The 24,558-nt window shown below is 45.4% G+C and overlaps 1 protein-coding gene across 1 annotated transcript in view; it reads left to right on the forward strand.

Annotated features, from left to right (window-relative positions):
* Positions 1-11,717: 11,717 nt before the first annotated feature.
* LOC140212457 (lysophosphatidylcholine acyltransferase 1-like) overlaps positions 11,718-24,558 on the forward strand; it is a 122,400-nt gene continuing 109,559 nt past the window's right edge. The window contains exon 1 of the mRNA XM_072283273.1: positions 11,718-11,974. Coding sequence (XP_072139374.1) covers positions 11,849-11,974 — 126 coding nt within the window. The 5' untranslated portion in view covers positions 11,718-11,848. The remainder of the gene's footprint in view (positions 11,975-24,558) is intronic.

A 24,558-nucleotide genomic window follows, 5' to 3' on the forward strand; every position in this document is an offset into this window, starting at 1 on the left:
GTGTGGAACGAGCTTCCAGCAGAAGTGGTTGAGGCAGGTTTAATGTTGTCATTTAAAGTTGGATAGCTACATGGACAGGAAAGGAATGTAGGGTTATGGGCTGAGTGCAGGTCGGTGGGACTCAGTGGGAGTAAGCATTCGGCATGGACTAGAAGGGCTGAGATGGCCTGTTTCCATGCTGTAATTGTTATATGGTTATATAATAGGAGCTTAGTTTTTCTTTTGTCGGGATGAAGACATTGTGAGCAACAAATATAATGCTTGAACAGGAAGAAGGATTAAAGATCAAGAATCAACTTTATTTGCCAAATGCCTTTACATGTTTTAGATATTTGTGATGGTGTGTCAGCCCAACATGCAACAAAGAACAACATTCAACAATTCTGAAGAATTACATATTATGTTGAAATAAGCTAGAGGTTAAAATATAGATATGAAATAAAATGTGCAGAAATATATAAATAGCAGCATGTACTTACAATGTAAGTAGCATTAGAAAAAGTGGTTCAATGTATTTATAGTGCAGTGCTGCAGCTGAGGTAATAGAGCAGGTTGGGCGCTAACTAGATTGATTAATCGGATTAACCACCTGGAGAAAGGAACTTTTAAGACATCGTGATTTTCTGTTTGTTTGTTTTAATAGCCCTATAGTGCTTTCCAGAAATGAGCTTTTGCAGGATGGGTAGAGTTCTGGAAATTGAGAAATGACTTGACCAGCCTTTTGAAGGTCTTCATTATAACTGATGTGAGTGCAACTGGCCTGTTGTCATTGAGTCCTGTGATTTGGAACTAGAATAACAACAGATTTCTTGAAACATGCTGGAACAAAGCAGAGTTTCAAAGACTGATTCAAAATGTCTGTGAAGAATGTAGATAGTTGGTTAAAAGTTCAAAGTAAACTTTTATAAGTTCATTTATGTCACCATATACAATCCTGAGATTCCTTTTCTTGCAGGATACAAGAAACACTGTAGGATCAATGAAAACCCACACCCAATGGAGCGGACAACAACAACCAACGTGCAAAAATAAACAATAAACTGTGAAAATACACAAAGAGAAAAAAAGAGATATTAATAAATAAATGAATACCAAGAACATGAGATAAAGAGTGCTTGAAAGTGAGTCCAGTTCAGTGATGGGACAAGTGAACTTGTCTCCTCTGGTTCAAGGGCCTGTTGGTTGAGGGGTACTAACTGTTCCTGAACCTGGTGGTGCAGGTTCTGACACTCCTGTGCTGCACCGCAGTGTTTAAGGACGGCAGGGGAGAGAGAGTCGGGGCCAGCAGCCTTCTTGATATTTTTTGCTTCCCGAACAGCTTTCTCACCCCCTTGTCCTTGACAACAAAAAGGTGTGAGCCATTGGCAATGGTCTGGCTGAAGGGGCACTAGAGGGATCTTTGAAGTGTGATCTGTGAGCCAAACCCGCAGTAGAATTTGTTTAATAGGTTTGGGAGGAGGGAATCATTGGGACAGAAAGGTGCCTGCAGATTTTCTGGACTCCTTCACCCCTCCATATGAAGGGTGTTAACTGAAATGTTGACTCCATTCATTTCTCTCCAGATAATGCTCCACTCACTGAGTTCTTCCAGCAGTTTGTTTGTTGCGTGGGAAACAGAATTGGCTATGCTTTCCCTTGGCTGTGGAGCTAGGACTGTGGACAGATTGAGAACAGGGGATGTGTCTTGTAGAACTGAGATGATAAGAAAATACTTTAGTTGGAGGATGATGAAGTTATGGAATTTCCCTAGCCAGAAAACCCCGGAGGCTCAATCACTCAGTTCATTCAAAGCACTGATCTAGATATTTGGACATGAGGGGAATCGCAGATGGGGAGATGGTGTGAGGAGATAGCACTGAGATCCGCGATAATCCTGATGAATGGAGTGTAGGCTCAAAGGACCAATTAGCTTCCTCCGCCTCATATTGCTTATGTGATTTGTAGATGCTAGAATCTGGAGCAAAAAAACTATCTGCTGGAGGAACTCCATGAGCCAAGCAGCAACTGTGGGGGAGGGGAGGAACTGTTGATGCCTCAGAACAAAACCTGACGAAGCTGTAACACTACATTTAGTCTGCATTCTGTTATTGCTTTTCACTTGTACTGCCTCAACGTACTGATGTCATAGTCATAGGGAACAGCTCATTTGGACCATCTATTCTCTGCCAAACTTAATTTGTCTAGTCCCTTCCACCCACACCCAGACCATAGCCCTCCTTACCCCTCCCATCCAAATACCCACCCAAGTTTCTCTTATACAGTATGTTGAAATCAAACCTACAGTCACCAATTCTGCTGGCAGTTCATTCCACACTCTCATCACCCTCTGATTGAAAATGTTAACCCCTCATGTTTCCCTTAAACATTTTACCTTTCACCCTTAACCCATGACTTCTAGCTCTAGTCTCACCTAACCTCAGTGGAAAAAGTCTGTTTGCATTTACCTTATCTATACTCCTTATAGTTTTGTATGCCTCTATCAAATCTCCCCTCATGCTTCTACACTCTAGGGATTAAAGTCATAACTATTCAAGTCCTGTAAACATCCTTGAAATTTTTCTCTGCATTCTTTCAATATTATTGATACCTTTCCTGTAGGTAGGTGACCAAAACCACACACAATATTCCAAATTAGGCCTTACCAACATCTTATACAACTGCAACATTTCCTGTATTCAATACTTTGATTTACAAAGGCCAGTATGGCAAAAGCTTTTATGACCCTATCTGCCATGACACCACTTTCAAGGAATTATATATCTGCATTTCCAGGTCCCCCTGTGCTACCACTCTCTTCAGTGCCCTACCACTCACCATGCAAGTCCTACCTTGGTTTGTCCTCCCAAATTGTAACACCTCACAATTGTCTGCATTAAATTCCATCTGCCATTTTTCCAGCTGGTCCAGATCCCACTGCAAGTTTTGATAGTCTTCCTCATTGTCCCTTCCACCCCAATCTTAACGTCATGGGCAGATGATCCAGTTTATTACATTATCATCCAGATCGTGATATAGATGACAAAGAACAATGAACCCACCACCAATGCCCACAGCACACCATTAGTCTTGGGCCTCCAGTCAGAGAAGCAACCATCTACTACAACTCTGTCTTCTCCTGTGAAGCCAGCGTCTAATCCAATTTAGACCTCATCGTGAATGCTAAACGACCGAACCTTCTTAATCAAGGGCCCATGCAGATCCTTGTCAAAGGCCTTGCTAGAGCCCACGTTGTCAACATCCACTGCCTTGCCTTCATCAACTTTCCTGATAACTTCTTCGAAAATTTCTATAAGATTGGTTGGGCTTGACCTTTTACACACAAAGTCGTGTTGACAATTCCTAATCAGTACCTGTCTATCCAAATACTTATATACCCAGTCCCTTAGAATACCATTCAATAACTCACCCACTAAAAATGCCAGGCTCACCAGCCTATAATTTACTGGTTTTCTTAAACAACGAAACAACATTAGCTATCCTCCAATCATCCGGCACTTCAGCTAAGGACGTTTTAAATATCTTTGCTTTGGCCCCTGCAATTTCTACACTAACCTCTCACAAGATCCAAGGGAACATCTTGCCTGGCCCCAAGATGAAGTGATGAAGTGATATGTATGTATGGCATGCAAAACAAATATTTTAACTGTGCGTTGATATACAGCATGTGATAATAATAAACCAATTTACCAATTTACCTGACATCTGGAATATTAGGAAGAAGATCTATTTTGTTTATGCACCAGATGACAGAATAGACAAACATAACAATTAATAAAATGCATGGGATAATGTACAATGTACTAGAATCATATAATAAAGAAACCAAGTGGTTACATTAAACATATAAAATATTCGTTTGTACTCAACTTAAGTATTTTGGCAAATTATTTAGGATAGATGCAAAGGCTTTGAGCAGGGAATGAAAATATTTACTGGAATGTTTCCAGGGATAAGGGATTACAGTTATATGAAAGGATGGGAGAAGTCACGATACATGTTTGTGGTTTTAAAAAATTCTGAAGGGTTTACATGGAGAACATAAGAGGAATTATTTCTCATAGCAGGAAAGTCAATGGTCAGAGGACACAGATTTAAGGTAATTGGCATGAATACCAAAATCTATTTGGAAAAATATTTTTGTTCATTGAGTTAGGACAAATGCATTGTACTGCAATGCAATGATCAAAGTGGTGGATACAGAATCGACGTATGCTTTCAAAAAAAAAACAAAAGCTTAACTGAGAAAAAAAATTACATTGTCCAGTAAAATGTGGGGAATTCCTTCCTCGCAAGACAAAATCAGCCCTTGCACTGAAAACAGAAATGGTAGCTGTGGGCTTTTCCTTTCCTGCCCACAGCCCCAGTACTTATTAAACAGGTCAATCTCCCCATTGCTGAAACAATCTGAAAGAGAATGTATTGGAACTTGAACTAAGTATCATAGTTGGTTTGATTTCAAGTAAAATATTTGATATTTAACTGACTGATTATTGCAACAGTGGCAAATGTATTCGGTACAAATGTACCTGAAGATCCATCAATGCTGATATTAATGGATTTGCCAAGAACTGCCAATCATAACACAATCAATTGAAAATAAAAGCAAAACCAAGTGTTCAGTCTGATTCTTTTTAGAGTTAAACTAAGACTACTTTTGTTTATACTAAACCAGAAGAACCATGGTATTTCATATTCTGTTCTGATTTGACAGTACCTCCTGGCACCTTTTATATTAATCCCAATTTACAGGTTACATGATGTTAATATTAGAGGAAGTATATTGTGCCTTATCTAATAATGATTAGTAGATGTTTATTGTAGATAGTTATTTTGTGATAGGTCTAAGAATTCAATACATCCCTGTAACAATCATTTTTTGTAATAGTTCAAAGTAAATTTATTATCAAAGTACATATATGTCACCTTGAGATTCATTTTTTTGTGGGCATACTCAATAACCACGTAATGGAATAAGAAATATAATAGAATCAAGGAAAGACCACACCAGCTGGGCATTCAACCAGTGTGCAAAGAAAAACAAGCTGTATAAATACAAAAAGAAAGAAAGAATAATAATAAATAAGCAATAAATATCAAAAACATGAGATGACGAGTCTTTGAAAGTGATTCCGTAGGTTGTGGAAACATTTCAGTGATGGGCAAGTGAGGTTGAGTGAAGTTATCCCCTTTCATTCAAGAGCCTGATGGTTGAGGAATAGTAACTGTTTCCTGAAGCTGGGGTTGTGAGTCCTGATGTTCTTGTACCTTCTTCCTGATGACAGCAGTGAGAAGAGAGCATGGCCTAGTTGGTGGGGGGTCCCTGATGATGGATGCTGCTTTCCTGCTTAATGGTGGGGAGGACTTTGATAGATGGGGCCATATCCACTTGTTTTTGTAGGATTTTCCATTTAAGGGCATTGGTGTTTCCATACCAGGCTGTGATGCAGGCAGTTAATATACACTCTACCACACATCTATAGAGGTTTATCAATGTTTACATGTCATGCCAAATCTTCGCAAACTCCTAAGGAAGTAGAGGTGCTGCCATGCTTTCTTCATAATTGCACTTATGTGCTGGGCCCAGGACAGGTCCTCTGAAATGATAACACTGAGGAATTTAAAATTACTGCCCTTCTCCACTTCTGATCCTCCAATGAAGACTAGCTCATGAACCTCCAGTTTCCTCCTCCTGAAGTCAATAATCAGCTCCTTGGTCATGCTGACATTGAGTAAGAGGTTTTTGTTGTGGCACCACTCAGCCAGATTTTCAAGCTCCCTCCTACATGCTGATACATCACCACCTTTAATTTGGCCACCAAAAGTGGTGTCATCAGCAAATTTGGAGCTGTATTACTTTGGGCTCTACTCGCTTTACACTTATGACAACATCCTTCATTGATGCGAGTTTATTCTGGAATTGCTACTTTGCCCATGAAATGGCTTTCCAGAGATCATACCTGGACTTCTTGTAACTTTCTTGGTTGCCAGACTTGAATGCCTCTGATCTGGCCCTCAGTAAATTGTATTATCTTATATTGCATATAAGATGCTAAAATTTTATAACAATCAAAGTAAACTGGAATTGGCATCTGTTTTTAAACACTATTATTTGCAAATTCCCTGAACCTTCAACTTTGCTGTCCTTCTGTGAGAGGTGGTAAAGTGCTAGGGAGGGAGGGGGCGGGAGGAGGGAACGTCGACTCAGACCATGAGAGGCCTGTGTCGGGCATATTCATGCCTTACAAGGCGAAGATTGGAAGTCTGTGTGGGGCACCACTCCTCGCACAGACTAGAGCAATGTGTGGTTAAGTGCCTTGCTCAAGGGCACAAACATGCTGCCACAGCTGAGGCTCGAACTAGCGACCTTGAGATAACTAGACGAACGCCTTAACCACTTGGCCATGTGCTAGAGTAGTAGATAATTGGGAGGTAATATTCCTGTTGGATTCACGGACCACAGAAGAATAATGACATAAATTCATTCTCAAAGATATTGAAACAAGGTAACACAAATTCCTAATTTAGTTGATTTTCATGACTATATCCTCTCAGAGGGTGTATATGTTCATGGTCTTCTGCTGCTGTGGCTTGTCCACTTCAAGGTTCAATGTGTTGAGCATTCAGAGATGCTCTCCTACACAGCATTGTTGCAATATGTGGTTATTTGAGTTACTATTAGCTTCCTGCCAGCTTAAACCAGTCTGGCCAATCTCCTCTGACCTCTCTAATTAAAAGGGCATTTTTCCCCAGAGAACTGCCACACATTTGATTTTTTTTTGTTTATTGCACCATTCTCTGTAATCTCTAGAGAATGTTGTGCGTGAAAATCCCAGGAGATCAGCAGTTTCTGAGATACTCAAACTACCTCGTCTGGTGCAAACAATCATTCCGAAGTCAAAGTCACTGATCACGTTTCTTCCCCATTCCGATGTTTGCTATGAACAACAACTGAACCTCTTGCCCTTCTCTATATGCTTTTATTCACTGAGTTGCTGCCACATGACTAGCTGATTAGATTTTTGCATAATATGCATCTAATAAAGTGGCCACTGAATGTATACTTCTGCTAGCTTGCCTGATATCGGGCAAAGTACTAACAGAAAAAGTGGAGAAATCAGATATTCCAAATGAGGCTTGTTTTTTTAACGATGACTTTCACATTAATTTCAATATGTCTCAAGGCTGCTTACAGCCACTGAAGTACATCCTAAAGTGTAGTCACTGTTGTAAATGTAGGAAGCACAACATCCAATTTATACACAAGCTACCACAAATAACAATGCAACTATTGCCAAATCGCCTGCCTTCACAAAGGTTACCTGAGGATACGTGTTGGACAGGGATCCAGGGGCAACTCCCCTTCTCATGTTCAAAATAGAATGTCAGGATGATGGAACCTCCCACAAGGTTACCATGGTTACCTCAGGCTTCTCAATCCATTCTCTGTGGAATATGTCATCCACACCACCCTTTCCATTTGACTGAAGGAAATTAACCTGAAAATAATTGTTGAGTGAAATTATGTGAAATCTTGCCGCTGGCTGTAAGGAGTTTGTACATTCTCCCCGTGACCGTGTGGGTTTCTTCCGGATGCTCCAGTTTCCTCCCACAGTCCAAGAGGTACATCAGTTGGTAGGTTAACTGGCCAGTATAAATTGTCCTATGAGTAGGCTAGGGTTAAATCAGGATATTGCTGGGTGTTGCAACTCGAAGGCCAATTCCGTGCTGTATCTCAATAAGTAAATAAATTGTAGGAAGTCAGATATTTAACCCTGCTTCATTGTTCACTTGGGTGATCTGTTTCCAGACTTCATCCAGTCATCTTGATACACACCTTTATACTCCTAGTCAGCTTCAGAGTTTCAAATATTATCTGAACTAGCATCTATGACAAGCATTTCACACTTCCATATTCTGCATGAACATATATATTTCAATTTCTCTCCTGAATGGCCAGGCTTCAATTTTAAGGCTATTTCCCCAGCAAAGTAAGTTCCCCTTTTGACATCCTTTGAAAATTCCCCAAACTTCTATAAATGCTCCAATTTGACATCATCCTTATATAAAAGTAAGATGGTAAGTTTGGGGACAGAATCTTCACCTTTCTCATAACCCAGAATGGGGTCTAACTAATCAAGTTAGATCCTCTAATCGAAATCTTTCTGTCTTCGTAGTGTAGACAATTTCTAATCTCTTCCCTCTTTATGTGATATTGCTTTCTTTGCAGAAAACAGATACCTGGTCAGTCAACTTTTAGATACATGAGAAAGATCTTGATCACAAGAGATTCTGCAAATGTTAGAAATCTTGAGCAACATGCTCAAGACGCTGGAGGAACCCAGCTAGTCAGGCAGCATCTGTGGAGAGTTGACCTTTCAGGCCGAGACCTCAGATTCAGATATTTATCACGCATACATCAAAACATATAGCGAAATGCGTCATTTGTGTTAACAAACACAAACTAAAGATGTGCTGGGGTCAGCCCACAAACATCACCAATAAAGCATGCCCACAATGTTCAGCAAAACATCCCAAGCAACAACAACTGCAAAATAAGCCACTTACTCCCCATCTCCCCAACTACCCACCCACTCACACACACAGACAGGCTCCAACCCTAGGATAGGATACCCCTGGGCCTCCAGCCTCCAGTGGCCTTGCAGACCTCGGGGTTCTGACTTCTGGCCATTCCAACCCAGAGCTTCAACCATCCGAACTCAACTTTTGGACTCGGCAACTTCAGTCTTCAACCATCGGACCTTGATCTACCGTATCAATCTCACGACTCTCCGATGACGGGCCTCCAGCTCTGGGACTCACCAACCTAGGCGATCACTGGCCGTTGTGTCTCCCGCTCACACAGGACCTGGCAACTTCCACGGGGCTCACTGGCCTCAGACACTGACCACGGGGATCACTGTTCTTCATCCACAGTGATAGTTGACTCGATATCTGTTTACAGACCTTCGAACACCTCTATTTCCCCCTCGTCCCTAAACCCTAACATGATTCCTAACTCCCTATGCTGTCCCCAAAACCATTACTATGTACCTATGAAACAACTAAGTCAGAACCATGACCTCGATGAATGCCACAGCTCGGTGCCGTCTTGATTAGCCAAAATATTGACTGTTGATTCCCCTCCATAGATGCTACCTGACTTGCTGAGTTCCTCTAGATTTTTGTAAGAACATGATATTTAGGTATCAAGAAGTTAGAAAAAGTGGAAAACTGACTCCATGAAATATTAAAGATCTTAGTGCAAAAGAGGAACGACTAACATTCAGGGATCCAGACAGTGGATGCAGAATTATAGAAGGAAAAAATGATATAGGCATTAAGTAATATGTAGAGGTGATATACAGGCCTCTAACAGTAACAACAGGGTGGGACGGAGAATAAAGGAAGAAATGATTAGAGTATAACCGAAAGAACATGATATGCAAACGGGATTCTAAACTACATATAGACTACCAGAGTCAGATGGGAAAAGGTAGTCTAAATGAGGAATTCATAACATTTTCAGGATCATCTCTTAGCATGTCTGGAACCCATCAGAAAATAGACTGCACTAAGTCTGGTAGTGTGCAAACATAGAATAAATTAATATCGATTAATATGAAGGTGTCCTTTAGTAGCATCCATTGAATTCATGATTGAGTTTTTCATTTGAGAGAGTGAAGAATAGGTCTAGGATTGGTATTTTAAAGTTAAGTAAGGGTGACAATGAGACATGAAAGCAGAACAAGTAAAATGAACTGGCAAATTAGGATGAGAGGCTGATCAATCAACTTACAGTGATAGGCATCTCAGGGGATCTTGCAGAACGTACATAATAGATGCATTCCAAAAAGAAAGCAAAATTCAAAAGGAAAGACAGATCATCTGTACTAACTAAAGAAGTAAAAGTATTCTTAAACCTAAAGAGAGGTCACAGGATTAAAAGACTAATAAGAGAGAAAAGTGAGACAAGGTGTCAGATGAATGAAACTGGAATTTTTGCATCATCCTTCACACTAACAATATCCCCAAAATAGCTGTGAATCAGAAATTGGGGGGTGGGGGGAGGTGAACAGAATGTTGTCTGTTGCAAGTTAAATTGGATATAAAAGTAGGAAGGTAATGTTTTATTTATATGGGAAGATGAGGAGAACTCATCTGCAGCACAACGTATTTAAGGAAAGATGCTGGCGCAATGGAAACAGTTTGGAAAAGATTCATTAGACTGGAATCAGCAGATGGCTTCTGAGGTAATGTGGGAGAAGCTGGATTAGAATCCACTGGAGTTCTGAAGAATGTAGAGATTTAATAGAAGCATAAGACCCTAAGGCAGAGGTCCCCAACCTGGGGTACACTAACCCCTCGGTTAATGGTAACACTCCATGGCATTAAAAAAGGTTGGGAACCCCTGCTCTAAGGGGTCTTGCCAAAATGGACTTAATAATGATGTAGAGCCAGGGCTCATTGTTTAAAAATAAAGTGCTGTCCATATAAGACAGGGATGATATGATTTTTCATTTTCTCTCTTCAGGCATCCTGAATCTTCAAAATTCTTCCTCAATGCGTGGGAGAAGCAGATAAAGTATTTTAAAATCAAAATAAATTTTATTCATATTAATATATATAGAATTAACAGTTGCAAATCTTTTCTATTACTAGACGATACTGAAAGTGAGTTGTCATCTTACTTTTTTTAAAAACCCATAGCACCCTTGCCAGTCATCTGCCCTCCTGAGCTGATACACAAATACAATCTGAAACGGCTTCCCTACACGAATCAACGCGTACCTGACCAGTACGGTAAGAACACTAAACTATGGTCCTTCCCCGCTGAGCCCTTATATTGGCTGTGACTATTTTCAGTGCGCTTCTCAGCATGGACTCTTGCAGCCTGGAACGCCCCTGCGGACATCTCACTGTGCTGAAAGACCAACAAGTTTCGGACAGACCAGAGGTTCTTTCACCGAATTGATGATCTTCCAGCAGCAGTTGATGCCCGTCTCTGTGTGACCCTGGGAACGGCCCGTAGATCAGCGAATTCTCTGTTATTTTGTAGTTCGGGATGAACAGTGACCCAGGACACTTGCATCTATCTCCGTAACCTCTTTTGCAAACCCACAGCTCCCAAATAGACAAGCAACCGTCTCGTCGCCTGAGGGCGGAGTGCGTCGAAAGTGATGTTTTCACCATCCAGTAAGGATGCGACTGGCAGGACCCTTCAAGCGAAATATTGGTGCTAGTTAGCAGGTTTGGCGCTGAGGCAGTCTACCAAATGGACAATCTACCCGGGCAACCGCCCAACAAGGAAGAGCTAGATGGATTCACGACATTCAAAGGCTGAACCATTACCGCGGGTTGAGGAGAATGCTCAATCAGAGCAATCAGACCGACTGAAATCTTATTATCCAGTGGATCAGACTCAAGGGGCCGAGTAGCCTCTTTCCTGCTTCCAATTCGAATACCTCGCCGAATTCAGACGGTACAATGTTCTGCACGAAGTGAACGGGACGGCAGAAAACTAATGCCTCACAAAGATTACTCTTAAACCTCTCCTTCTGAAAGCCTGCACACAAGCATCTCTCGGGAAGGGTGGTATCAACGTACCGTCTGCACCCCGGACGGGGCAGCCGCAAGATTAGGCGCGCGCCTCCGGCGCTGACGTGCTGGCGTGTGCGCGCGGGGGGCTCGCTCCCGGAGCCGGGAGGCGTTGCCAGGACGAGCGGCTGCGACGCGGTCGGGGCCTGAGAGCGAGAGAAGGAAGCAGGCAGGGAGAGAGCGCACACCGAGGGAGGGGCTCCCGCATCGCGTTTTCCTGCAACCGTCTCAGACCCGCGGCCTGTCGCTCGATATGAGGATGCCGAGGAGAGAGGGCTGCTCGGCGGCAGGAGCAGACGGCGAGGGCTGCACTCGCCTGCCCCCGGTCAGGAATCCTTTTGTACACGATATCCGCCTGTCGGCGCCGCAGAAGGCGAAGGTGAGGATAATCCGGACGCAGGGTACCCACCACCCCCACCCCGCTTATCCCCCACCTCATGCTTCTTCCTTCTCCACTCCCACCACCCTGGTATTTTCCCGTTGCTTTCCCCTCCCCAACCTCACTGGGGCTACAACAACACTTTCCTTCCCACGCCCCTTCCTTTAACCCACATACCTTCTGTAACTACCCGGGTGTACCCGCACTTTCTGCTCTACTACTTCCTCATCTTCCCCTCCCCCACCCGTTCCTTCCTCCCTCCTCTCCCCCCGGTCCCCAGCCTTCTCCTCTCCCCCCGGTCCCCAGCCTTCTCCTCTCCCCCCGTCCCCACCCGTTTCTAGCCTTCGCCCACCCGTTCCTTCCTCTCCACCCTCCCACCCCCTACCCGTTCCTTCCCCCCCTACCCGTTCCTTCCCCCCTACCCGTTCCTTCCCCCCCTACCCGTTCCTTCCCCCCCACCCGTTCCTTCCCCCCTACCCCTACCCGTTCCTTCCTCTCCACCCTCCCTCCCTCCCTCCCACCCCCTACCCGTTCCTTCCCTTCCACCCTCCCTCCCTCCCTTCCACCCTCCCTCCCTCCCTTCCACCCCCTACCCGTTCCTTCCCCCTACCCGTTCCTTCCCCCTACCCGTTCCTTCCCCCTACCCGTTCCTTCCCCCTACCCCTACCCGTTCCTTCCCCCCCACCCCTACCCGTTCCTCCCCCCTACCCGTTCCTCCCCCCTACCCGTTCCTCCCCCCTACCCCCTACCCGTTCCTCCCCCCACCCCTACCTTCCCCCCCACCCCACCCCCACCCCTACCTTCCCCCCCTATCCCTACCTTCCCCCCTATCCCTACCTTCCCCCCTATCCCTACCTTCCCCCCTATCCCTACCTTCCCCCCATCCCTACCTTCCCCCCATCCCTACCTTCCCCCCACCCCTACCTTCCCCCCACCCCTACCTTCCCCCCACCCCTACCCGTTCCTTCCCCCCACCCGTTCCTTCTCCCCCCACCCCACCCGTTCCTTCTCCCCCCACCCCACCCGTTCCTTCTCCCCCCAACCCCTACCCGTTCCTTTCCCCCACCCGTTCCTTTCCCCCACCCGTTCCTTCCCCCCTACCCCTACCCGTTCCTTCCCCCCTACCCCTACCCGTTCCTTCCTCTCCACCCTCCCTCCCTCCCACCCCCTACCCGTTCCTTCCCTTCCACCCTCCCTCCCTCCCTTCCACCCTCCCTCCCTCCCTTCCACCCTCCCTCCCTCCCTTCCACCCCCTACCCGTTCCTTCCCCCTACCCGTTCCTTCCCCCTACCCCTACCCGTTCCTTCCCCCTACCCCTACCCGTTCCTTCCCCCTACCCGTTCCTTCCCCCTACCCGTTCCTTCCCCCTACCCGTTCCTACCCCCTACCCGTTCCTCCCCCCTACCCCCTACCCGTTCCTCCCCCCTACCCCCTACCCGTTCCTCCCCCCTACCCCCTACCCGTTCCTCCCCCCACCCCTACCTTCCCCCCCACCCCACCCCCACCTTCCCCCCACCCCACCCCCACCCCTACCTTCCCCCCCTATCCCTACCTTCCCCCCTATCCCTACCTTCCCCCATCCCTACCTACCTTCCCCCCATCCCTACCTTCCCCCCATCCCTACCTTCCCCCCCATCCCTACCTTCCCCCCTATCCCTACCTTCCCCCCTATCCCTACCTTCCCCCCTATCCCTACCTTCCCCCCTACCCCTACCCGTTCCTTCTCCCCCCACCCCACCCGTTCCTTCTCCCCCCACCCCACCCGTTCCTTCTCCCCCCACCCCACCCGTTCCTTCTCCCCCCACCCCACCCGTTCCTTCTCCCCCCAACCCCTACCCGTTCCTTTCCCCCTACCCGTTCCTTTCCCCCTACCCGTTCCTTTCCCCCACCCGTTCCTTTCCCCCACCCGTTCCTTCCCCCCACCCTTTCCTTCCCCCCCACCCCACCCTTTCCTTCCCCCCCACCCCACCCGTTCCTTCCCCCCCTACCCCACCCGTTCCTTCCCCCCATCCGTTCCTTCCCCCCATCCGTTCCTTCCCCCCCCACCTCTACCCGTTCCTTCCCCCCCTGTTCCTTCCCCCCCCACCCCTACCCGTTCCTTCCCCTCCCACCCCTACCCGTTCCTTCCCCTCCCACCCCTACCCGTTCCTTCCCCTGGACCCTCTCTCCCCCCCACCCCTACCCGCCCCTTCCCCTGCACCCTCCCACCCACTCCCCCCTACCCGCCCCTTCCCCGCAACCTCCCACCCACTCCCCCCACCCCTTCCCCTGCACCCTCCCACCCACTCCCCCCGCCCCTTCCCCTGCACCCTCCCACCCACTCCCCCCGCCCCTTCCCCTGCACCCTCCCACCCACTACCCCCGCCCCTTCCCCTGCACCCTCCCACCCACTCCCCCCGCCCCTTCCCCTGCACCCTCCCACCCACTCCCCCCGCCCCTTCCCCTGCACCCTCCCACCCACGTCCCCCCGCCCCTTCCCCTGCGTCCCCCGCCCCTTCCCCTGCACCCGCCTCCCCACCCACCCCTTCCCCTGCACCCTCCCACCCGCCCCTTCCCCTGCCCCCCCGCCCCACCCCACCCCACCCCACCCCACTATCCGCCCCTTCCCCTGCCCCCTCCCGCCCCGCCCCTTCCCCCTCCCACCCCTCCACCCCTTCCCCCTCCCACCCCGCCACCCCTTCCCCCTCCCACCCCTCCACCCCTTCTCCTGTCCTCTCGCACCCACCCTGCCCCACTACCCGCCCCTTCCCCTGCCCCCTCCCTCCTCCCTCCCCCCTTTCCTCCCTCCCCCCTTTCCTCCCTCCCCCCTTTCCTCCCTCCCCCCTTTCCTCCCCCCCCTTCCTCCCTCCCCCCTTTCCTCCCCCCTTTCCTCCCCCCCTTTCCTCCCCCCCCCTTTCCTCCCCCCCCCTTTCCTCCTCCCCCCTTTCCTCCTCCCCCCTTTCCTCCTCCCCCCTTCCTCCTCCCCCCTTCCTCCTCCCCCCTTCCTCCTCCCCCCCTTCCTCCTCCCCCCCTTCCTCCTCCCCCCCTTCCTCCTCCCCCCCTTCCTCCTCCCCCCCTTCCTCCTCCCCCCCTTCCTCCTCCCCCCCTTCCTCCTCCCCCCCACTCCTCCTCCCCCCCTCCCACCCACTCCTCCTCCCCCCCTCCCACCCACTCCTTCTCTTGCCCGTTCCTTCCTCTCTCACCCCCCCCGTCTCCTCCTCTCTCCCACTCCCCACCTGTACCTTCCACTTCACCCTCCCATTCCCCACCCGTTCCTTCCTCTCCACCCCCATCCTACCCTAACCGCCGTGCTTTGCTTCCCCTTCCTGAACTACTGCAATGTATCTTCTGGTCTTTCTTTCCAGCCACCCCTTCCTCGCCCCCTACCGATCTTGCGGGCAATTTAGGCCCCGATTAGCACCGACTCAGAAATAGTCCCCGACTGGAAGTCCGGTAGAAATTCACCTCCTTAGCTGATGCTCGGGTCTAGATACAAGCTGTTGATGTTTATTCAGTTTCTTCGATTGGATCTTCATGTTTCTGGCGTCGTTTTCATTCCTGTTTCATTGCGTCTACGCGAACCTAGGGTGATAACAAAACGGGATTAGCAGCGCTATTATTATGTAAATACTGCGGATTTGTATTTGCGTTTCTTGTGTTGCTTCGAGGTTATTACTCGTTTCCTGAAGGAAGCTATCAGCAGGGAATGCTGCACCTCTTGGGAAAACAGTGCTTAGTTTCCTCTCCTATAATACTATTTCACAGCGACGCCATTTGCCAATATACTGCATTGAGTTTGAAAACGCCACATTTTAAAATTGTTCCCTATTGGTATTTTATTGTGCATTGAACACCAATACCGGACTTGGCAATAAGAGAGCAAAATATGTGCTTTTTGAGGTAGATAGGTACTCAACTAAATCGTTTGTAATACAGTATTGTACTCGCGGAATAAAAGCAATAGGATACCTGTAGATTGAGTTTCCTAGCTGCACTTATTAGCTTATGTTCCAGAAAGCTGACCTGGTAAAGGACAGCATCATTAATCAAGCAATCAGTTAAGGTGTTTGTGTATGATCAATAGCTGTAAATTTTGATATTCTCAATGAATGCCACTCAATGCCATTTGTATGCCTATTAATGTGTTTGTTACGCAAACACGAGGAAATCTGCAGATGCTGGAAATTCAAGCAACACACATCAAAAGTTGCTGGTGAACGCAGCAGGCCAGGCAGCATCTCTAGGAAGAGGTACAGTCGATGTTTCGGGCTGAAGGGTCTCGGCCCGAAATGTCGACTGTACCTCTTCCTAGAGATGCTGCCTGGCCTGCTGCATTCACCAGCAACTTTGATGAATGTGTTCGTTACTCTGGATTTCCAGCACCTGCAGAGTCGTCTTGTGTTTAAAATTCTATTAAGTATGTGGTGGTTTTATAAGCTACAGAGAGTTGAATCTGGTGCTTCAGGACATATTTAGTAGAAGTTCAGGATGTAGCATGAAATCAAAGTATTGCAAATAATGGAAATATGAAACTAAAAGAAAACAAAATCCTGGCAATACTGTAGTCAGACAACACGGTGGAGAGAAACTTTTAATATTCCAAGTTGATGGTTTTCCAGTATTTTCTGTTACAGCAGATTTTGGCATTTGACGATTCTTAAACTATCCCCCAAGGTATCCCAAGGACTTTGCTCTAAGTCTGAGGTGGCCAATGAGGCCTATGCAAGAAATACAGATTTTGCCGCAGGTGGGACAGTAGGTGTTCAACCCTTGGTCCAGTCAGAGAGGTTGCAAGTGATTTCTCACTTGCTTTTGTGTCAGTTTGTGATTTTAGGTTGTGAGAATGTTACATAACTTTTGGGGATGCCCTCGAAGGATTTTTTTTTTTGTCAGGAATTGTTTGCATGCCAAACTGTGAACGTGTTTTAAGAATCTATTCACGTGATGTGGCCCAGAGCAACACAGACAAAATGATGGAGGAACTCAGCAGGTCAGTCCTGATAAAGGACCTCAGCCTTACACATCGACTGTTTATTCCTTTCCGTAAATGTGGCCTGACCTGCTTGAGTTTCTCCAGCATCACTAATGCTTGTATTGTGTATAAATAATGCAATATAATGGAGGGAAATGAAGAGCTCACTTAATGTGTGCCTGAAATGTTCTGCTTTGTAACCAAGTTAATGGTAACGTAGTTTCCTTTGCATAACCTGTTGATATACTTTGATCTCAGTAATAAAGGTTTCTAAAAATGAAACCTGCTACACATGTTCATTGTTTCGTACATCTATTGCCTGAAAGCAAGTATGTATGTGCCAGGAAGCTTTCTCAACCCAAAATATAATTTATTGTAAAATGCTGTACATCATAGCTGGTCAAGGACCACAAGGTAATTTTGTACAGAGCCAGCACTTTCCACAGGACTGTAATATATTGCTTTCAATCATGCTTCTGGTGTTTTGAGAGGAATACAATTTATTGGAAAAGTGGAGAAATCCTCTTGGTACAGAGAAACAATAAATTTTCATCAATGTAAGGGATGTAAGAACTAAATTGAACTGGTGGCTCCATGCAAAGCAAAGTTAACTTTATGCTATGTCAACAAATGTAATTTAATTCTCCCATGAAGGGTGACAGATGCTGCACAGGCCTCCTATTTTTTTTGCTGGTATGTTTGTCACTCATTGGTGAACTCAGGACTTGTTTTTTTGCTGCCAGAGGAAACTACTTTTTCATGTATGTAATCTATTTGAAAATTGGACTTGAATAATGCATTAAGTCTGTCAATAATGTATCCTTGTGCACAGTGGTTTATTCAGAGGCATTTAAAATTTCTCACTGTAGTACTTCTCATTTTTTCCCAATCTCATTCTGAGAATATGAAACAATGTCCAAGTTCACTGTTGTCAATGAATTGTCCCATTCACTCCTCACTGCAAGAAATGCCTGTTTCCCAACAAGTTGGTATTTCCATTTAGAAGTATTAGTAACTCCTACTAATTTGCCTCAATGTCTTGTTTTATTCTGGAAGGCATCTTGAGCAAGCTCTCTAATACGCCGATAAGCTCTCTGCTTGGAATACTCTCAAGTTATGGTCACCAGAGAACTGGGAATACACTAAATGCAATGAATTGCGAGAGTTATGAAGAAATACTGGAAGAAACTGGGCTTTTCAACTTTGAAGGGTTTTTGAAAGTTGGTAAAATTAGTGCATGAATTGTGTGTGTGTGGGAAGTGGAGAAGAAATTGAGTGCATTAAAGAATTAAAGTTTTATGTTAATGCAAGAATAATTTATATTTATAGTTCTTTAGGTGGGTGTCATGGGGATGAGCTTCTGGATAAAATACTGAAAATCCTGTGGAGGAAATATTAGCTGTAGAGGGATTTACAACCTCTAGGAGTAGATGCATTGAAACAGTAGATTAGGGTTGTTCAAAGCTAATTTATTATCAAAGAATAAATTTGGATACAATAGGGTCTTTTAAGAGACTCAGGTACATGAAGCTTAAAAAAATAGAGGGCTATGCGGTAGGGAAATTCTAGTCAGTTTCTAGAGTAGGTTATGTGGTTGGCACAACGTTATGGACCAAAAGGCCTGTAATATGCTCTAAATTTTCTATGTTTCTATGTATAAATTATACAACCTTGAGATTTGTTTGCTTACAGGCAGTCACAAAGCAAGGAACCCGAAAGAACCCAAGTAAAAAAAAGTAAGGTCCCTCCCCCCCCCCCCCATGTCCACAGAGAAAGGGCAAAAAACACAGAACAAATCATGCAAGCAATAGAAGCAAGCAACAGTAACAGCATTCTGAACCAAATTGAGTCCTTGGATCCAAATCCCAGGAGTAGGCCCAAAGCCTCTATTCAGTTAACCATATTAGCAGGGCTAGTGGCCGTAATGTTTGAAGACACAGAGCACAGCAGCTGGGAGCAGCCTCACAGCTTTAGCATCGTGACGAGAGGAGCCCCCGGACTTCCTGGGCTGATGATTAAATTGTCCAAACCTTGCTCTCGGACCTGCTGCAGCAAATTGCTCCGGCTCTGCATTTTGCTGCCAGAGAAGGCATTGTGCACCCCTTCAAATCGGCTCAACACCCAGAGCGGTCCAACCTTGGTTATGATTTGCATTAGTTTTCTAAAATACTGTATTCTACTGACCTTTCAATGGGTGAACATTTAGGGTACGTCCACACTACGCTGGATAATTTTGAAAACGCCGGTTTCGAGTAAAAACGACAGGCGTACACACTAAATGTTTTTCAAAATATCTCTGTCCACACTAACATGGATATTTGGACGATTCTTCTCTACTGGGCACGCGCAGGACATACAGAAACCAAGCGAAAAGGAAACGGTATACTTAGTGCGCGTTTGTCCAGTTACAGAGTAGAAAAACTTAAAAGGAATTGCTCTTGGCTGTCACGCAGGAGGACTTAAAACTAAAAAAAACAAATACTGGAGTGTATGGAGGCAACCAACAGGGAGTTCACGGACAGTATGACCCGGCTGATGACAAATATTGAAAAACTGACTAACTGTTGCATTAATAAAGCGCCTTGTTCAATGTATAAAACATATCTGCATCAGTTTATCTTGTATTTCCATACAATGTTACATTAGGCTGTTACACATCTATTGTCAGAGAAGTACTTGCATAAATAGATAAACCACCTTCATACGAACAAGGACAGAAAACAGGGCAAAGTGAGTATACTTATTTATTCAGTAAGCTATGGGTCAAAGTATTTGGTGAGTACATTTCTAACTCTTCTGGCTTCGGTCTCGTTGCCGTCTGTTCTGAAATTGTTAGGTTCTGCAAAGTGCAGAATTAAATATCGCCGGTGATGATTGTACGCTTTAGTATCAATTGTTTGGCGACAATAAAGTAGTAATAATAATAAGGAGGAAACAATGAAATGCCGCACTGCCGCCATCTGTTCCAGCACGTCATGACAGTGGTTTTGAAAAGCTCCGGTTACCCCGTACACACTGCAGTGGATATTAGGCGTTTTCAAATTTATTCACTGTGGAGACTGTTCCTGAAAATCTCCGTTTTCGGGGGCTGAAAACGCCGTTTCAGTGTGGACGGAAGGTCAAAATGAAGAGAAAAAGCTTTGTTTTCAAAATTGTCTGGCGTAGTGTGGACATAGCCTTAGGGAACAGTGACCACAAATCCTTATCTTTCAGGGTAGCTATAGATGAGGGCTTTATCTAGATAGTCCTTGTAGGAGAGTTTTAAATTGGAGTAATTATGAGGGCATTAGGCAGGAACTAAGAAGTGTTAATTGGGAACACCTTTTCTCTGGCAAGTCCATGTCAGACATGTGGAAGTTGTTTAAAGATCAATTGTACAGAGTACAGGAAAACTATGTTCCTGTTAGAAGGAAGGACGTGGGTGGCTAGATAAGAGAACTTTGGATGGCCAGAGAGGTGATGAACTTAGTCAAGAAGAAAAAGGACAAGTATGTAAACTTCAGAAGTTAAGATCAAACAAAGCACATGAGTAAAAAGAAGCCAGAAAAAAAACTAAAGAAGGGAATTCGGAAACACATCAAAGTTGCTGGTGAACGCAGCAGGCCAGACCCTTAAGGGTCTCAGCCTGAAACGTCGACCGTACCTCTTCCTAGAGATGCTGCCTGGCCTGCTGCGTTCACCAGCAACTTTGATGTGTGTGCTTGAATTTCCAGTATCTGCTGAATTCCTCTTGTTTGGGAATTCAGAAAGCCAGGAGGGGCCATGAAAAGTCCTTGGCAAATAGGATTAAGGTGAATTCCAAGTCATTCTATACCTACATCAAGAGCAAGAGGATATCTAGGGAGAGGGTGGGACCACTTAAGGGTAAAGGAGTGAATATTTGGTTGGATGTGGAGAACGTGAGTGAGGTACTTTGAGTATTTTGATTCAGTATTTACCAAGGAAAAGGTGTGGAAGACCAGGAGATCGTTGCTGAGTGTATCAATATGTTAGGACATTTAGAGGTCAAGGAGGAGGAAGTGTTGGGCCTCCTAATGAGTATTAAGGTGCATAGGTCCCCAGGGCCTGTTGGGATTTACCCCAGGTTATCGAAGGAGGCAGGATATGTGACTGCTGGGCTCTTGACCGGTATCTTCATGTCCTGTAGCCACAGGTGAGGTCCCACAGGACTGGCAAGTGGCTAATGTACCTCAGTTTAAGAAAAGGAACAAGGGAAAATCCTGTGAACTATAGACCAGTGAATCTCACGTCAGTTACTGGGAAATTGCTTGAGAAAATTGTTAGTGATGGGATATACGAGCATTTGGAAACCCATGGCTTAATTAGAGAGAGCCAGCATGGCTTTGTGCATGGCAGGCTGTGCCTTAGCCAACTTGATTGAGTTTTTTGCCAAGGCAACGAGAAAGATTGATGAGGGTAGGGCAGTGGATGTTGTCTACCTGGATTTTATTAAAGGGTTTGACAAAGTCCCTCATGGGAAGCTAATCCCGAAGGTTAAGATGCACAGAATCCGCAGTGAATTGGCTGTTTAGATTCAGAACTGGCTGGCACATAGCAGACAGCGGGTAGTGATTGAAGGGACTTATTCAAGCTGGTGGTCTGTAATTCGTGAGGTTCTGCAGTGATCTGTACTGCTGTTTGTAATGTATATAAATGACCTGGATGAAAATGTAGGTGTGTGGGTAAGTAGATTTGCAGATGATACCAAGATTAGTGGAGTTGTGGATAGTGCAGAAGATTGGGAAAGAATACAGTACGATGTTGATCAGTTGCAGATATGGGAGAGAAATGGCAGATGGAGTTTAACCCAGATGAATATGAGGTGTTGCACCTTGGTGGGGTAAATGCAAGGAGACAGTACACGGTTAAGGACAAGATCCTTAACAATGTTGCTGAGCAGAAAGATCTTGGGATTCAAATTCACAGCTCCTTGAAAGTGGCTACACAGGTAGATAAGATGCTTAAGAAGGCTTATGGAATGCTTGCTTTTATTCGTCGAGGCACTGAGTTCAAAAGTCGAGAGGTTATGCTGCAACTTTATAAAACTCTGGTTAGGCCACATCTGGAATCGTGCATACATTTCAGGTCGCCCCACTCTAGGAAGGATGCTGAAGCTTTGAAGAGGGTGTAGGAGAGGTTTACCAAGATGCTGCTTGGTTTCAAGGGCACGTGCTATCACAGGAGGCTAGATAAACTAAAATTGCTTTCTTTGGAGTGCCAGAGGCTAAGGGGAAAATTGATAGATGTTTACAAGATTGAGTAGGCAGAGTATCTGTTTCCCAGGGTTGAAATGTCTAATACCAGAGAGCATGCACTGAAGGTGAGCAGGGCAAACGTTAGTTAGCTAGTGCAGTGCAAGTTGAAGAATGGTAATTGGGTACTTGGCCAGTTGCTGTGCCTCTGAGCTCGCAGGGTGTCCCAAGAATGTTGTGCAGTCTAAAGTAAGGCACTGGAAGCATTTTTTAAACTGGCCCCTGAGTCGTATGCTAGCCATAGCTGGCATATCTCCATACAGTTAATTGAAATCACTGACCATTAAAAGGCTAAGTGGGTTTTCTTTTAACTTTTCAAACTTTTTAATTGGGTCAGGGGATTATTCTAATGTTTTAATTTTCATGCATTTGGTTTTGTTTTTAACTTGAATACATTAGATTGTATTAATTTCCCAAGCAGTAGAAAACAATGCAAAGGACATGAGGAGGATGAGCTGTCAGGGAAACCATCAAACAAGTCCATTGGCTGGTCCATACTTGGTTCAATCTTGGGCCTGGTTTTGCCTTGTGAACCATGTATTTTTGTAGAATGGCAGCTGTGGCTAGGCTTCAGTCATGGGAGCCGTGCATCCTAGAACAAAGTGCGACTGTGGTGGCCAGAAGATGTGGAGCTGGTTCAGCATGATCTCGCCCATTGTGTCTGATGTGGATATCTGAGGTCAGGCTGATGGTAAGGGCGTCTGTTTGTGTGAGGCTGGCTATAAATGGCATTGCTGTGCTATTTCATTTTGGACTGCACACTCCACGATTAACTCCAGAGCAAATTATTGCCATGCAGATGTATGTGGAGTTTTTCCACAATTACTAATTCAGATGCAAGTAGCAGGTATATTGGTAGAAATTCAAGGATTAGTTCTTAAGTCTTGAGCATTATGTTTTAGAAATTATTTTGCTTTAAATTTGCAGAAAATAGCACTTGGATTAATTGACCTAAAATGAATCAATTTTGATTACTTTTTGATAAATTAATCCCATCACGTAATTGATGTTATTTGATAGCATAAGACATAAGAGCAGAATTAGGCCATTCAGCCCATTGAATCTGTTCCAGCATTCTATCATGGCTAATTTATTATTCCTCTCATCGCATTCTCCTGCCTTCTCCCAGTAACCTTTGACACTCTGACTAATCAAGAACCTATCAACATCCACTTTAAATATATTCAGTGACTTGGCCTCCACAAATGACGAAGAATTCCACAGATTCACTATCCTTTGGATGAAGAAATTCCTCTCCTTTTCTGTTCTAAGTGGAAGCCTCTCTTTTCTGAAGCAGTGCCCTCTGGTCCTAGACTCACCCATTATAGAAAACATCCTCCTTATATGCACTGTATCCAGACCTTTCAATATTTGATAGGTCTCAATGAGATACTCCCACCGCCCCCCCCCCCATTCTTCTAAACTTGATTCAGTACAGGCCTTGAATCATCAAACGCTCTTCACATGCTAACCCTTTCACTCCTGGAATCATTTTTGTGAACCTCTTCTGGACCCTTTTCAATGCTAATAAATCTTTTCTTAGATAATGGGCTCAGAACTGCTCTCGATACTCCAAGTGTAGTCTGACCAATGCCTTGTAAAGCCTCTCAGCATTACATCCTTGCAGTTATATTCTAGTCCTCTTGAAATGAATGCTAACATTGCATTTGTCTTTCTTACCATGGACTCCCTTTAGAAAATGCTGCGCACAAGATTTCTCAAGTCCCTTTGCACCTCTAATTTTCCCCCAATTTAGAAAAGTCTATCACATTATAGGAGTGCCAGGTCTCCCCACTTCCCTTTCCTTAACTGCAGAAGTGTCGTAATAAGTTGGCACCCACCAGTCCAACGAGAAGATTGTAGCAAAAGCTTTAGAGAACAGGGTGATGTTCCTCTGGATCAGCAGTACTCAACACAAGAGGAAGGATGACACCAATGATGAAGAGTACCGGTACTCTCCACAGTAAATTCATTGTGTTGACGTAAACACGAGGAATTCTGCAGATGCTGGAAATTCAAGCAACACACATCAAAGTTGCTGGTGAACACAGCAGGCCAGGCAGCATCTCTAGGAAGAGGTACAGTCGACGTTTCAGACTGAGCCCCTTCGTCAGGACTAACTGAATGAAGAGCTAGTAAGAGATTTGAAAGGGGGAGGGGTAGATCCAAAATGATAGGAGAAGACAGGAGGGAGAGGGATGGAGCCAAGAGCTGGACAGGTGATTGGAAAAGGGATATGAGAGGATCATGGGACAGGAGGCCCAGGGAGAAGGAAAAGGGAGGGGGGGGAACCCAGAGGATGGGCAAGGGGTATAGTCAGAGGGAGAAAAAGGAGAGAGAGAGAAAGAATGTGTGTATAAAAATACATAACGGATGGGGTA

The sequence above is a fragment of the Mobula birostris genome, chromosome 19, assembly GCF_030028105.1.
Source record: "Mobula birostris isolate sMobBir1 chromosome 19, sMobBir1.hap1, whole genome shotgun sequence".
Lineage (NCBI taxonomy): Eukaryota > Metazoa > Chordata > Chondrichthyes > Myliobatiformes > Myliobatidae > Mobula > Mobula birostris.